Below are 16368 nucleotides of genomic sequence, written 5' to 3' on the forward strand. Positions count from 1 at the left end.
TAGACAACCTCATTAAAAGAGAAATAGCGATAGTAAAGCAGTGAATCTAACTCACATACTTGACATGATTGCTGGGCCCTCCAAGTACTTAATTGATTGACTTAATTGATTTAGTGGAACTGGAGGCTACAGCATGGAAATAAAGGGGCAGGATGAGGTGAAGGGGGTGAAAAAATTTATGGTAGATGCCAAGCAGCCTGAGGGAAATTAGAAATGCTACGGATTTCAGAGGTAGCTAAATCAATTCAATATGATGTAGAGGGAGCAATCTGGGGRAAGAAGAGAGGCAGGGGATGGACTGGAGAGCAGGAGGGAAAATGAGAGCAAACAAGGGAGCCCAGAGAAAGCGAGAAGGGGCAGAGGGAGGAGAGCGACTTTGGCGCTGGCTGATGCTGCAGCTGTCCCAGGGTGCTGCAGGGAAGTGGCACGGGAGGATGCATTTTAAAATCTTGTATGTTTTCAAGAGTGACTMAAGTCACATGAGACCTAAAATAATAAGGAGACTGTAGATGGCGAGATTTTTTTTTTAAACAACTGAAGCTTAAATGTTAAAACAAATTACCTTCTAATCTGTGCAATATTTAATTGACTCTATTGAACCATAATACAAATTAAGTCTTCTCTGTAATTTGTTCTGTCATACTGCAGCCCTCCAAACAATTTGATACTTCACTTAGGAATTGGTAAATGGCTCATGGAAGCGCGCGGCAAAGATACTGTACAAACATCAAATAGTACGTGAAGAAATCCATCAGCGTGTGCATAATAAAATGGGGGCGTCATAAACATCCCTGGGTTACGAAGTACCGATTTTATGTGCTCCTGATCCACTAGAGGTAGGATTAAGTCATGGTAAAGCCTTGAAGACGGGAGGGAAARAAAAGAGGCTGAGGGAGAAAGAGGCAGACGAGACGGTGAATATTAGCTGCTGAGTAGTGACCAGCAGTTCCGCTAGAAGCAATTTGATCCGACTGTTTCATTTCCTTTTGGGACTGTTGGACGGCCCGTGGGGAGAGCGGCTACAAGACTGATTGGACAGAGAAGACTTTCCCGTCGGTTGGTCACACTTAACGGGACAGATTAATCTATGCGAATGCGCCGGAGGCAAATTTAATCAAAACATGAAAAGASCGCGTATTTTTAGAGTGACTCAATTCTGACTCGCGCTCGGGTGGCTGGATGAGAAGGGGCAGGGCTGTATTTCTCACTACGCTCTCCCTTCRGTCATCCTTTACTCCAGTGCATTTTCACTGCGGTAAATGGCTATGCTGGGAATTAGGCAGGCTACATTCCCCCCCCCCCTTTTTTAAAAAGAAAGAAAAATGATGCAGTTTGGAACTTGCATTTTACATTTTTAAATCTTTCCTGGCTGCAACAGGAGTGATTTCTCATTTACGATGACAGAAGAATCAGGCACTCGCTAAATAATGTTTGGAATAAATTATTGGAAAATGTAAAAAGGACATGTTAGATGAATCTAGGTCTGTGAAGGCACCGGATCAAAGGAGTATATGTGTCTACATTTCATACAGATGTGTATGAAACACTATATTTCGTGTGCATTTTTCAATTCAGTATCCTTCATACAAATAAAAAAATATTGCTAAACACTCCATGCAGTAAAATATGTGAAAGGATAATGCTGCAATCCTCTTTACTTAATTTGGACATATATTGATACAGTTTGTAAAGTATATTGGCCATCATAACCATTAAAAATGTAATGAGTTTAGAGCAGTTAATAAGGGTTCTCAAATAAATTGGAATGTCTCCATCTGCTGTCTTACACTGTAGGTGATATTTTTCTATGGTAGAGTGATCTTCAAATTTAATTCCACAAGGAAGGAGTCTGATCACAGTTTAATTTTGGTGCAAAACACTGTAGTGCAATCAATAAAGCACTGTCTAAGAATTTTGATTTAATAAGAGCTGGAGATAACATTCCCTGTCACATGCAGAATAGAGAGAGGGGGACGTTTCCTTTCATTGTTACAGATAGTGTGCCACTGGCTTGCAAAAAAAAACCCCTAATAAATCAATATCTGTATATTATCTAAGAAAGATCTCATCATTAATTTTAAACAGTTAATGCATTGGGAAAGCCTGAAGCACACCCTCRGTTTAGCCAGGATCATCCTGAAGTCCATGACAACACTTTCATTTTCCTAAGAGCAAGCAATCTTGATCTTGGGAAGTTAAGAGTCATTTACTGAGAAATGAAAGTGAAAAATGTCCATTTTTTTTATTTTATATGTAGTCATCTGTCTCTTACATGTTGCCTTTCCTTTTAATTTTCAATCCATGTTCCGTAAAAGTCTCATCAGTTGTCACTTCCCCTGCACGCACTCAGCTTTTTTGCTTTTACACACACACACAACCTCTCTGATTTTGAATTTTAAAATGTTTTTAAGCTCTAAAAATAACTGGTTGTTTAGAGATTGCCTCGATACCATGCTGATTTTCAAATGTGCTTTTCTCAAAAACAGCAGGAATCTGGACCTCAAAAGAATTCTTTGTGAGGCTTTGCATGCTCTCAAAAATAACATTATCACTAGCTTATAAAGAGCAGGCCAATATATCAGAAGATAGAATTCAAACTGATAGGCTGTTTTAGCTAAAACCTTTCAAGGACATTATTCTAAATAGAAATACTTAAATATTACATTAGTGGCTAAATACTAATTAGGTCAAAGCAAGAAGCGTGCTGGCACTCTATATGGCTTGCTGGCCAAGACGTGCTTGTAGGAGTCTCAGGTTTGTACCCTGGTTCTGGAAACCAGGGGGACCAAGTTTTACTTACACATTTTAAACAATGTTTTTTTTTTAATTTTCTTTCTTTCCTGCTAACCAAAGGAGGACTTTAAGTAAAATGTGAACATTCGCTTTTAGCATTGATTTAAACTGGGTAATCGTATTTCCATGAATTTTCAGGGGAAATTAAGTTTTTGGACTTCTGTTACTGCTTTATGTGAAATACCACTTGCCGGCCGATGCTGAATGTTGTAGAGAGAAAGAGGTTCTCCTGCAGGTTTGTAGAGAGTTTGAATCTTAGACCTCAAGTCCTGCAGTCACTGCAGGGCAGTCTGGCTTCATAGTYGCCCCGTATGGTAGCTGCAGTCTGTTGTTCTGTACACCTACAAATAAGCAGTAACTCAATAACATCATATTTTTATTGAATATATTCAGTGGTGTTCATCAAAAGATAGGAATAGGTTATATTCCTGTAYTCAATGAAGCTTTTAAGTCAAATTATTAAAGTCAGTCAAGTCTGGCTAAATTTTAGAAAGGCACAAAGCTTAAAAAGTTCAAATCTCAATTGATTTTGACACGGGAGAGTTTTCATTTATTTATTTAATTACATGGGTGTATTGAGTTCCAGGTAAAATATTGACAAAAAGGAAATTATGCAGCTTAAATGGAATATTTTGATGGATATTTCTTACTATGTGTTTTTTTTTTTAACAGCTACTACAGCACCATCATGCAGTTCATGAAATTTCTTACATTGCAAAGGATATCACAGACCACCGAGCGTTTGGATATGTATGTGGAAAGGAGGGAAATCATAGATTTGTGGCAATAAAAACAGCGCAGGCAGTAAGTATCAGATCACTGCAGTTTTCTACAGGGTAACACGGTTGAAAAGCTGTGTTTACAAGAAGCTGTTCAAGAGGCCATTCTCGCRTTGTTCACGAGTGTGCCTGACTTTTCACAAGTATCTGCTTAGACGTACTTAAATACCAAATAAATGAAACCAGCTTGGGGRAAAAAAAGGAACGTATTTCATCATTCTCAGTTTTTCCTGATGTATTCTTCCTAATTAGTAATTATTTTCCTTTCTAATTAAACTGGATTCGTTGACTGAATACAGATAAGTTTGGTTATGTTCGTATACTCATTTAAACAGAAAATGATAGAAACCAAATAGCTACTTTGCATGAAGTCTGCCCTAATTTCATTGTATTAGAAGCCACTAATAAATAAAAGCAATGGCTTATATGCTCATAATTATCACTATYGTTAATCTGCAAATATAATTAGTTTTACAGAAATTAACCCTAGCCTAGATGCAATTTTCTGAAGCAATATAAACAAGGTATAAACTAATTCAGTATGAAGTTTTTTCCATTTGAGAAGATAACAGCTATATCGGCAGGATGGAAAAAGAGAAGTGTAGTTACCTTCATTACTGTTTTTGCTTCTGTAGGCTGAACCGGTAATCCTGGACTTGCGAGACCTGTTTCAGCTCATCTATGAACTGAAACAAAGGGAAGAAATGGAAAAAAAGGCACAAAAGGACAAACAGTGTGAACAAGCAGTATACCAGGTACATGCATAAGCTTAGATTACTGCCAAGAAAAGTATGGTTTGGAGTATCTCCCAAAGCTGCTCTGCTGCACTGAGCACCCTCAGCATTCGTTAACAGCAGTGTGTTCGAATGACGGACAAATGTGAACCTAACAGCTATCATGAGCTGAAAAGTAGGATTAAACAGTGCTGAAAGCTGTGACATGGGATGTGATGAACATGCTTAGCAACTTGAAACGATCTGTTCATGTCTGACACAGTGTTCCTTCTAATTTAGGATGAAAATTTTAATGGAAGTCAGTGTCGTAAGTCAGGTTTTTAAGTGTCTAATAGTATTGGGGAAGATTCAGTATATTTCTGAATGTGTGTATTTGAATCAACTYAAGGTGCAATTGTTGAACATTGGAACTTGAATAAAGTTACTTTGTACAATAACAGGACTTTATCTGTATCCTAGAGAAAACAAAAACGGTATATACCTAGCTGCACGTTTAGCGTATTTCTTTGCTGTCCTTAAATTTCTGAATACAGTTCTTTTATCTCTACTGTTTGTTCTTTGCTTTTACTGCCTGTCCTCTTACTTTGCTGTAGACAATTTTGGAAGAAGATGTAGAAGATCCTGTATACCAGGTAATTTCTGAAGCTGTACGGCCTAGGAGTTTCAGAAATGACTAGATACAYGTTGTCTTCTGAAGCAGTCAAAACTTTTAGTGATACTGTGAGATTTACTGAGACAGACCTTACGAGAAACCTGTTAGGTTTTAAYAGAAGGTGACAGGTTTAGAGGTTAAGTCAAAGTACTAGCGGAATAACAAATACAGATTAAATCTTTCTAAAACGTGTGTGAGTCTAGAGTTTGCTTCCCACTGAGATTAGTCATAAATTTTGAATACAAAATCTAGCAGAAAGGGAATTACTTTGAAAACAAAAAAGGTGACATCTTGTTCTAATAGTAATAGATTGATATATTTTTGTTGGCTCTATGGGGCTGGAATTTAAGTTACAGAATGAAATGGGACTGATGTTATATCACACTCTTTCATTTGTTAGCAGCTGAGTTACAATTTCATAATGGGGCTGAAATTTGAGTCTTATTTCATCCAAGGAAAATGGCCCTGAGCAAAGTTGATTATCAGAAATATGCCAATATATTCATGTCCAGTATCCCACTGAGTGTGAAGAAGATGTAATCTCATTTTCAAGTTTTCTTGCTGAAACACAAGATGTAATAGTTCACTTTTGTGTGTGTGTGTGTGCTAGTGACTTTGTGCTCTTCCATTTAGAGGTATGAGTTGGGGTCACACTGAGAGAACCGAATTTAACCATCAGTGAACATTGAGCACTGTCTAAGGTGTATTAAGTAAGACTATAAAAATTAGGATGCCCTAAATTATTTTCATCATTTATAGTGTCAGCCAAGAGCTTTACTCTGTGTGCTTCCCACAAAAAGCAAGAGACTAAAAATGACAAGTGAAGTGAAAGCCTTTTCCCTGTGACCTGTTAAGCACCAGCGTATCCTCCTAGTTTGGATTTAAATTTTTTATTCAGAGATAATAAATATATGTGGAAATAATTGCTATTATGTAAAAGAGGTAAAATTCAYATTGACTTCAGCTAAATTAAAATTGGGCCACAGGCGCTATCCCTAGTGAGAAAGAATTAGGAAGTTGCTCTAATGATCATTAGAGGAGATTTAGGTCTATTCATTGCTGTTTTATGAAATATGAAACAACCTTACTYTGTGCTTCCAACAAACTGGTTGTCCTGGTGCCAACCTGTACTTTGAACTTGTTTCTTTAATGCCTGCCTGTGTTTTTATGTGGAATTCCAAATCGCCTTTTTTCCCTTCTGTTTCATCTTTGACTTTTCCTCTTTGGCTGCTGGTGTAATAGTACATTGTGTTTGAGGCTGGACATGAGCCAATCCGTGAGCCTGAAACAGAAGAAAACATTTATCAGGTATAAAATCGCTACTTCTGTGTTTTCATTGCAACCAATGCGGGCATTTAGTACAATACGTTTCATATATAATTTGCTTTTATTAGTTTTCATTCATCWCAAAGATGTCTGACATTTCACTCTTACGACATTACATGAATAATCTACCCAGTCTCAGTTGTGATTTCTTTATTAATTTGTTTGTCTTTTCAGCTTCTGTGAAATGCATTAACTTTATCTTTGCTAATTTATGCAAGGTCTTAAACTTCTGACTCCACCATATAAAGTTGGGGAGATAAATAGTGGGATCTCTTGTTTCCTGTTAGTTTTTAAAACTTACATTTTTTCTAAGAAACATACTGAAATCTCCAGAACTTCTGTAGGGATGGTGATCATGGAAGGCAGATCATCAAAGCGTCTTTTAAAAAGACATTTTGATAGTACTGCTCTGCCTTCTGCCTAACGAAGGAGAGTAATACTGAGCAAAACCTTAGGGCTCTCAGTGGATATCCCTTACACTGGGAAAATATTTTCAGAGTGCATGTATTATGTTATAGCTCAAGCTTGCATTCTTCATACTGACAAAAAATCTCATTGAAAGCAAAATAAAATAATGTTTTTTCATTCAGTTTATCCTCAAGGGAGCGGTACAAGGTTTATTAAAATACAATCTAATTCATTTTATATAGCGTACTCAAGGCAAATCTGGAGGTAGACAGGCATCTCTGTATGCTGTAAGAAAAGTGTGATTTGAGGAARTCATTTAATTTGGAGGGAAAGGGGATTCAGGAAGTGATTAGGCATTTCGTYTAGATGAGCTAGAGGGAGCAAGACAAGCTTTTTTAAGGTAGGCAGGTGCAAGATATAATGAAGAAGGGAAGAGGGGTTTTTTTAAGTAATGAGAAAAGAGAGAGAATAGAAGAACACAAGAGTAAAAAAGTGTAAACTAGGGGAGAAGAGAGTTAAGTGGAAAAGGGAAGTATAAAACAAAAATTAAAAAGTAGCTATCATATAGGCGCTACCACGGGGACATTAAGATCAAATTTATTTAAGCTATCATATAGGCACTACCACAGGGACATTAAGATCAAATTTATTTAAGCTGACTTTGATTTTCTGGCAGCTCTGCCGCTCGGTGTAGAATATCTTAGACTAAGATATGTAACACCAAGATGTCAAGGTGAGGGTGTATTTCTAACCTAAGGCTGAGAATGTTCTATCATATTTAGAAAGTTTGACTATTTTCAAGAAAGAAAGGAAAAAAAAAAGGATTGCCTTGGTTGTCAATTTGATGCTAAAAAGAAAATTCCCACGACAAGTACATTCAGGCATAATATTTCTGATCGTTGTTCATCAACGGGCAAGGCTTTTAGGGAAGTTGTAGAGACGTCTCAGTAAAAGCAGGCAGAATGGGGTAGTCGTTCCCWGTGCGTGAGCTTGGATCAAACTCTGGCAGATGCCATCAGATGAGTCTCTGAGAAGAAGGAAGGAATAGGAGCTCTGTTCTGAGGAATGGCCTAAAGAACAGGAGGATCTGTGGGGATTTGCTTTTTCTTCAAATGGAAATACGAGATGATAAACAGTTAGCGAGGTCTTTACTCATCTCGAGGTACTGCTGTTGGTGTTCTGTAAGTCACCGGAGAATTGCTCAAGGCTTCATTTGACAGAATCTGGGTTTGATGAAGTGTTCTCTCCTAAAGTGGTAAACAGAAAACACCTATGATAAATATCTACAATAACTTGAGTATATGCAACGTAGAGCTGTCCTTCCTGTATTTACTAGAGGCGACACCTTGAATACAGCAACTGCTGAGATTAGGTARCTACAAGTCTTATTTCATTATCTGTTGCAATTGGCAGATATTGAAGATCACTACAGTAGATTTGCCCAGGGCCCCTAGGTTCCCAGTTACCATGTACTTCACCTTCCTACAAATCTGGGTTTCCACAGCTCAGATTTCGTATTTACATCACTGGAAAAAGTGTTTCTCTTAAAAGATTATAATTAACTCAGAACCATCCAGGCTACTGTTAAAAGTGAAGTTAGGAAAAGTTTTCTTTTTTGTTTGTTTGATAACAATATTTTCCAGCTCCTATTATTTACCAGGAAGCTTTTTCCATACTACATAATGGGAAACACATGTCTCGTCAATAATCTAGTGCTTCCTCCCTTCAACCTAGCCAAAACTTTCTTCTGGGGCCACTCTGGTTTCCTCCCAAGAGCTGGTATGCAAGAGGTTCTCCCTTGGGGCAAGGAGTAATTTAAGATGAAAAATAAATATGAAATGTGGCAATTTCTATTTCTGTTTAATACAGTAGAGGTCATAACTTCCTTTTAAGCATTCTTCMCTTGTCTTTCACCTTTTTTTGCTACATTTATCCCAAAGTCTGTCTGTGTGTATTTGCTCTTTTAATATTGTCTGTCTACATAAGTTGCTCTAAATGCATCAGTTACGCAATGATTAGATCACTAAGCATGTACCAATGCTTTCACCTAGTATCAGATCTATTAATAACATCTCTTTACTTGCCTGTTGTTTTATGGTAGTGAGACGGGTAGGAGATTTAGTTCCGTGTTTATATGTCACATCCGTGGCAATACGGGTCTCTGTGAAGAGGCAGGTCCTGTACTAGAAGGARCTGACAAATTTGAGCTTGGGGTTTCTGAAGTGTTGTGCTTGTGTTGCTGGTCAGACACAAGCTGCTTCAGAATGGTTACCCAGCCCGTCACAGATCCAGGGCTCTCAGCCTCAGCACTGCTGGTACTCCTGTACTGGCGTTGCTAATCAAAAATAAARACAAAAACTTGTAGACCCCTAATCTAAGTAAAGATACAATGAAATGTGATGATATATGGCAAGTAAGGACAGAAGGGAGAGGAATCAAGTTGGGAGGAAATATGTCTTTCAGAAAATGTTCTTTGTGATGATATTGGAAGTCATTATCTGCTCTTCTCTAAATAAGCTGGAGAAAAAAAAAAGTGGGGGAATGGATAGTGCATGGAAGCGATCCTCCCACGCTAGGCTGTGCAAAGTGGAGTGACTTCTGGGAAAAGTTGGAAGGAGGAAGAGGAGAATGACTGGGGAAACTTTCCGGGGGGGGGGGAACCCAAAGCCCCTCAAAATCTATCAGTAGTTCTGGAAGTAGTTTGTCTCATAGCATTTGTTGTCTTTTCAAGGAAGAATAAACTTTCAAATGGCTTGTTAAATAGAGCATTCTTGATTTCTGCTCTTGCGCTATCACTTAGCAGTCTGCAAAGAGAGAGATTTTTGTTTCAGTTTTAAACTGAATTGTTCCACTCTTAGCAGATCCACACGTGCAGTGTGATAGGTGGTTTTTAGTGGAAGAGGACAGCACTTYGGGAGAATGATGGCACACACTGTGAACAAATCATTCCTGCATTAGGAGCATAAATCTTTAAAAAGCATCTACAATAACTAGACTTGTTCTGTTTCTGTAAATGTTTTGCRCTTATGCCTCTTGAGTGATTTTGAAAAACTTCAATGTGCGCTAAGTTAATAAAGATGCGCCAGTTTCCCTTGAAGGCTTGGACATTCAAATGTGGGCATGAGAATGTTTGAAACTTTAGAGATAGTTTTTGATAGATTATACAAAATAAGAAATGATGCCACATCTCAGTGGATAAGTAACATTCCTTCAGCTTCCCATAAAATTGACCTACTCTGCTCTCAGAACTTTATTTAGGATATTTATTGTCTTAGGAAACAAAATGGTAATCATCATTTTATCATATCTGCAATATTATTTTTTTATTAAGTTGTGAGGTTTCATTAATGTCTGACATGTAACCTCCTTATGCTGACTGTCCTCGTTCAGTGGAGGAGTAGCACTGACTTAATTAGGACATGAAGATCTATTTGGAGCATGTGTGCACCTGAACTTCCAGCAACCAATGTTAACTGAGAGTGAAAATCTCATTTCTGAGCAGTGCTGAACTTTGGGCTTTAAAAAATTCAGATATGTTTTGCCTCTTAGGTAGGATCTCCATTAGTGGTTACTCCTTGAATGAAAATGGGGCCATACTTGATTTCATTAGTATTAAATGATTACTCTGTATTTAAATATTGGTTGCACATTTGAGGTTTCATCAGCCTGCTTAGATAATGACAATATTTTTCATTTGCTGTTGCAGGTTCCTACCAGCCAAAAGAAAGAAGGTGTTTATGATGTGCCAAAAAGTCAACCTGTAAGTGTAAGTATCATGATTATGTACATACAGTAAGGAAGGTATGTTTGTTAGCTGCTTTGACTTTCGTAATTCTGTATAACATTTGGTATGTTTCTTCTGCTGTCTGATTTGTCAGTGATTTGTAACGACATGGCTAGCTCAGAATAAGCAGAGTAACTTTGCTGAATTCAGTCTCATTCATTACCTAAATCTCCTCCTGTCTTTTTTGATTCATTCTTGTAAAACTCACTGTTTATAAATGTGGTATCTGTAGTTAGGAGCCAGCAGTYAACCTTCTGCGAGCTAATGCTTTGCTAGAAAAGCCTTTGCTACCTGGGTTAGAGGAGTTTCCTCTATTCCCTGACGCTGCGCAAGGCTTATTGGCCCTGTGTCGTTGCTGGAGTCGCCCAGAGCGCACAGGCTGTGAGCGCGGGCTGCGTTTTCTCTCCCTCTGTGCTCTGTACTTCACGTATCGTGCTCCTTACAGCTTGGTTTAAGGAGGACGGCAGTGAAGGTGAGGGCTGAACACAGTGGAGGTCAAGAGAAGAGTAGCGTTAGGAACAGGTATTTCAGAACATTTTTGTGTCCTCTGTGACAATTTTCTGCAGCTGTAATGTCTGCATCTCTCAAAAGACTTTCTAGTGAATAAATGTGCTGATGGGTAAAGATTTCGTAAGGAGTTTCCAATCAAATGTGATAAAACTTCAAGAATTGGCATTAGAATTACTCTTCTGTCATTCGAAAGAAAAAAGTTGTATCAAGATCTCACCTAATATATACTATGGTAGAGCTATTATTTTTCCAGTAAAACGAACTTCTAGGGTAGCTTAATGTTAGAACAGCTGTACATTGGTGTGGTAGAGATACCTGTAATTGCCTCTGGTTTAAACAGGTATGGGAAATCCCAAGCTTAAGTGAATAAAAAGACTTCACTCAACAAATTTGTGAAGTGACAGAATCTTTGCTGTACCTATTACTGTGCTTTTCTGGCTGTTATGAGCCGTAATCAGCCCAGGCAGATTTCCTCCCACTGTTGTTATGTATTATTTCTGTAGTGCACTAAGTATACAACAGGCTAAAGGCCAATAACACCAATAAAAACTTAATTCTTTCTGTTTTATGCCTTACATGGGCAGCTGAATGTGTTCTAAAGTAGGAGTAATACATTGCTATATCCAAATAGCACCATTCCCTTTCTACATACTGATGTTCTGAAGTGGCAAAACATTTATCCCCAGAATGTATAAGGGATGGGAACAAGTGCAGAGAGGTGAAGACATGGAATGATGGCTGCTTTAGCAACAAGATGGTACATTTGCTGAAGGGGGAGGGGGGGCTGTACTATTGAGTATGAATTTGTGCTGTAAATGTTATAGTACTTTGAGACTTGTTCATTTGTGTTTATATGGGAAAACTAGTATTTTTGAGGATTTGTAGGAGAATGGGAGAAAAACAAAGGAAAAGGTCTGGAACCTTAGTCTGCTGTAAGCATGGGAAAAATGTCTGTATGAGAGAGAGGTGCACTCCTTTCACATAGGGGTATGAGTATTTGCATGGCTTGAGCTGAGCATAGAGGCACTGAATAAGAAAAGATAAATGCAGGCGGGACTGGATGGGGATCTGAACTGTGACACTTGTGCGGCTTGCACAAGCAAACAGAACTCTCCATTAATACTTCATGATGATCTACTGGGAGGAAGGAGACATCATCTTGTTGACTGGGAAAATCTAATAAGATAACTCATGTTGCATAATTAATTAAGGTATTTGAGGACAAGGAGTAGCTGTAGATTCTTCACTCGYTTCTCATATAGTTCAGCATCCTGACTTTTTTACTATTGCCTCAGTGAAGTTTCAAATTTATTTTAAGCCTGTAATTTAGGCCTCTGCRGCATGACTGTGTATGTACTATACTCACTGTTATTTCTGCAGAAACTTTGGTGTCTGACTCATGTTACAGAGCAGGAGTCTGAGATACAATGCATTTGAATCTAATCTGTAATCATCAAATATACTTAATTTGTCACCTCTGTGAAGCTGGTTACAGAATTATTTTTTTTTGCTGTTTTGTGATTAAGTTTAAATTTGTTAGACCTTTATCACCAAACAAGTTACAGTACTTCAGTTTAGGGGGAAAGAAGGAGAAGAGGGAGAAGTACGTAGCTAAGATTTTCACCTTTTTTTTAAGCGTGTAGTACGAAAATGAAAAGCAGCAGTACCTCTTAATATGCCACTGCCCRTCTGATTTATTGCTTACCCTTTCACATGTAAGACACAGCAAGTTTTGCCTGAGCTCAAGCTGAAATGCCCRCATTCCCTAGATAGAGATTGATTTTTCCGTCTTGGGTTGTTTTCCTCTGATGTGTTCTCAGGCAAGTTTTCTCTGGTCTCAGCACGTAAGAATGAGGTGCACGTAGCCAGTCATCCAGGTACCTTCTCCCTTTGATGCACTGTACTCAATAGGCAGCTTTGCAAGGAATTTCTTCCCGTATGATCWGTCCCTCTCTGGTTGACATGAATGYGTATCCAGATGCTATCCTCCRGTGGCTGCRGGAGGAGCCTAATAGCCTGCTGGACCGATCACTTAACTTTTAGATAATCAGGCTTAGCTGAGCTGARTTATATCGAAGTGTAAATATTAAAAGCCCGAATCCCTTTTCTCGAAGGTTACTAACTAGGAAGTGTAATTCATTTGTGTATGTATATGTGTGTGTGTGTGTATGAATGTATATTTTTTTTTTCTTAAAGAAGATGTAGCTTCCTAAGAAACCAGGACTGTTCTGGCAATGTTGTTTTCTCTGCGTTTCTGGGTCCCATTTGGTTGARGGCCATGAAGCGTGTTCATAGCGGTGTTAGCGAGTGATTAGCATTGCACATGAGTCAGGACAGCCGATGTGCTAGCACGGTGCTGTGCAGTCGTGTAAGGCCATTTACCAGAACGTGTCGGAGTGCTTCAGAGCGTGACTCCTCCTGATCGTTGGCGTTGGGTAATGTGAAGACGGTGGCAACGAGGCACAGMGGAGTGAGCCTCCGATCTCAGAATTTGATCGTATCCGCTGAACTCCGTTCTGGGTGCATGGCTAGTGGTCAGGCRTTTCCTCTGACGTTGTGGTGAACACGTTGCTTACTCAGTAGAGTTTGRTATTTCCCCATTTCTCCTGTAGATCCCCTCTGTTGGGCATGTATCCAGGCTCCACACACACACCTCGCCCAGTGTCTAGTTTCCTACCAGTGTCTTCCCCTTCCTCTGTTTGACCAGCTCACCCTTCCTGCACTCATTCCCATTTTCTCTCTACTCCTTTCTYAGGCAAATCCTCATATTTTCCCTTCGCTTGGGCTAGGCAGCAAGCTAGACAAAGAAAGCAGGCTTATCCCAAAGCGCTTGTGTTAAGCGGTACRCGCTGCTCTCAGAAATTGTAGTTCCGTATGTGAAATTAAAAAGCGAAATGTTTAACAAGCTCTTTTTGTCATAATTTCCCATCGTCTCCCCATTATACATACACATCAAGTTCTACCTGTCATGGTGTTTTTAGTAATAAGAGTCAGACTGTAAATACTCTTCACTGAGACTGTCAGTCACRTCACAATAAAACCTACTCTTCCCATCAAAATGTCTAAACTAGCTGCTTACGATTTTATGAAGGCTTTCAAACAACTCATCTTACTGCGGTAGAAAGATTCAAAGCATTATGGCTGATGCTTCWCAGTGCGGGCGGTCGTCTGACTAGCACCAAGTGAATGGGAAATAGGAGCAGATCGGGGCGGGCTGGACGAGGAGTGAATGTGTCGAGGAGCCTGGTGTCCTTGGCTCAAGGCACGGGAGAGCCATAGGCTCCGCGCAGGAGCGTGCGGACCGCGACCTCTGCTCCAAGCCRTGCTGGACCTGAGCCTATGCAGATCTACTGTCCGTGACGCCGCCTGCCCCGTCTGCCTGAGCCTGGAGACGGTCAGGGAAAACTCTGTTGTAATTTGCCCTGGGATTCGAGTGCCGTTTGCAGGCCCTGCGTGAGAGATGGGTCTGCTGCCGCGTGGCAGGCCTGGACAGCCCCGGTCCTACCAGATCACTCAGAAAGTCAGTCCCTAAAGCAGCAGTGTTACCTGGAGTAATTCCAGATAACTCTAGCCATCTTCTAAAAAGTGAATTCTCTCTGTGACACTTGGTCTGCAGAAAAGCTTTTTAACCACGTCTTTTCAGTAAGTTTGGAGCAGATACATGGCATGAGYGGCTTGACAGAGAGAGCGTGCAGGCTGGTGACGGCGACTTCTGCCTCCGTAGTCAATGTTAGACCTTCACAGTCGAATTTTCAAGCGTGAGAAGAAAGAGCACGCAAACACGGTCTGGCTTGTCTGTGTCTGCAGAACCTGCCATTTTTATTTACTGTTGCTGAAGGAGTCACCCGTGTTTGAACGCCCTGATTTAGTAAAATTAAATTAAGTCCTCTGTGTGGGGCTTAAAATTAAAAGGGGAAATGAGAAGCATTTTTTATGGGTACAACTAGTTGTGACTAAGTGTGAAAATACGTTAGATCTGGAAAAGTCACTTGTTAGCTTAATTCAAGATAAAAGATTCGTTAGCTCGATGCAGTCTGGGGTTTTATTTAAATGCAGGACTTCTGTTCTTGTATCTTGAAAGGAATAAGGTTATGAGTTCCAACAAAATCTTCAGTAAGAGGAAACATGAAATAACATACATAAGATGCTGTATCTCTTCTCGATTTGAATGTATCACTAGATATAGCTAAGAGTAGCACTTGTTCATGTTGCTTTAATTTTAGAGTTGCTTTGACAAATAGAAAGAAAAAAACTATAAATGACTGTCTTTTATAAAGGCAATGTTACTAGTCTGAGCCAATTTTCTCGGAGAAAAATAATTCAATTTCTTTACCGGTTGTGCCTTTCCACAGATGCAGTGTTATTTCTAGGGTTTCCTTTTGCAGAAGTATAATGCATGTAATTGACTGTTACCGGTCACAGTTTGACGTTGTTTTCTCCCGCGCTCTTTCCGCRTCTGATGTCTACCCCTATGGCTTATCTAGACACCTCCCATGGAGACCTTTCTTCAATGTGATTTCTCTCTACTTTTTTATAGGTATTCTTATTTGTGTCATTTGCGTATATCTTATTCAAAGGGTAGTTGAGTGTTTTTCCTGATGCRGGCAGTAAATTGTTGTTACTATGAAAAGGTAGTTGTTTGAGTGAAATTTCCTATGTTGTATATTTATGCTATAGAGAACTTTCTTCATAATCCAGTGGTGGAGGGGTTTGGTGGTGGCGATGATGTTTTTCGGTTGGAGTGTTATTTACCTTACTTTATGCTCCGGAGATCGATTTAGATACTGTAAATGTATGTTTTTCTCATTCAGCCATTTGCTAACATTTCTTCGTTGTTAAGCATATTACCAGAGGGAAATGATATTTACATTCACTACCGACAGTATTTGTGGAAATGTCAGGTATTTTGCTAAAAAGGGAAAGCAAACCTTGAGAAAGCAGTGTTTATTCTGAAAATGTAGTCGTATGTGCTGCTGGGAAGGAACTGGTCTTGCATTAGAAGGAGTGTAGGCAAATAAGGGTACGTACAAAAAGATACTGATCTGCGGTCAGAGTCTAATTTCCAGCAGTCTGGAGGGTTATATATTAGAATTAATCCATTATAATAGATGATATTTAGAGGTTATGGATCTTAACCTGCAGCAYTTCTTTTAAATGTGCATGATGGGCRCAGTGCGTGTGTTGCTCCCCAAGCTCCCGTGGGGATCTGGACAAGGTATGGAGCAGGGGCAGCAGCGTTAATCGTCTTGGATGCTGAGCTGCTGGAAGCAGTATAGCTCCGACTCTAGACTGGAGCATAGAAACTGCCCTTTCTGTAAGCAAATGCCTACCTAGGAAACAGCTTTTAGTGTTTGGGGAGGTTTTTTGGGGTGGTTTGATTTT

The 16368-nt window shown here is 39.3% G+C and overlaps 1 protein-coding gene across 7 annotated transcripts in view; it reads left to right on the forward strand.

Annotated features, from left to right (window-relative positions):
• Positions 1–16368, forward strand: part of DAB1 (DAB adaptor protein 1) — a 162954-nt gene that overhangs the window by 122002 nt on the left and 24584 nt on the right. For all 7 annotated transcript variants that reach the window (XM_085307980.1, XM_085307976.1, XM_085307978.1 and 4 more), the window contains exons 5-7: positions 3466–3597; positions 4208–4327; positions 10399–10458. In XM_085307980.1, coding sequence (XP_085164106.1) covers positions 3466–3597; positions 4208–4327; positions 10399–10458 — 312 coding nt within the window. The remainder of the gene's footprint in view (positions 1–3465; positions 3598–4207; positions 4328–10398; positions 10459–16368) is intronic.

Source organism: Rhea americana, unplaced genomic scaffold, assembly GCF_003343005.1.
Source record: "Rhea americana isolate MKP2758 unplaced genomic scaffold, rheAme1 scaffold_27, whole genome shotgun sequence".
In the NCBI taxonomy this organism is placed as follows: domain Eukaryota; kingdom Metazoa; phylum Chordata; class Aves; order Rheiformes; family Rheidae; genus Rhea; species Rhea americana.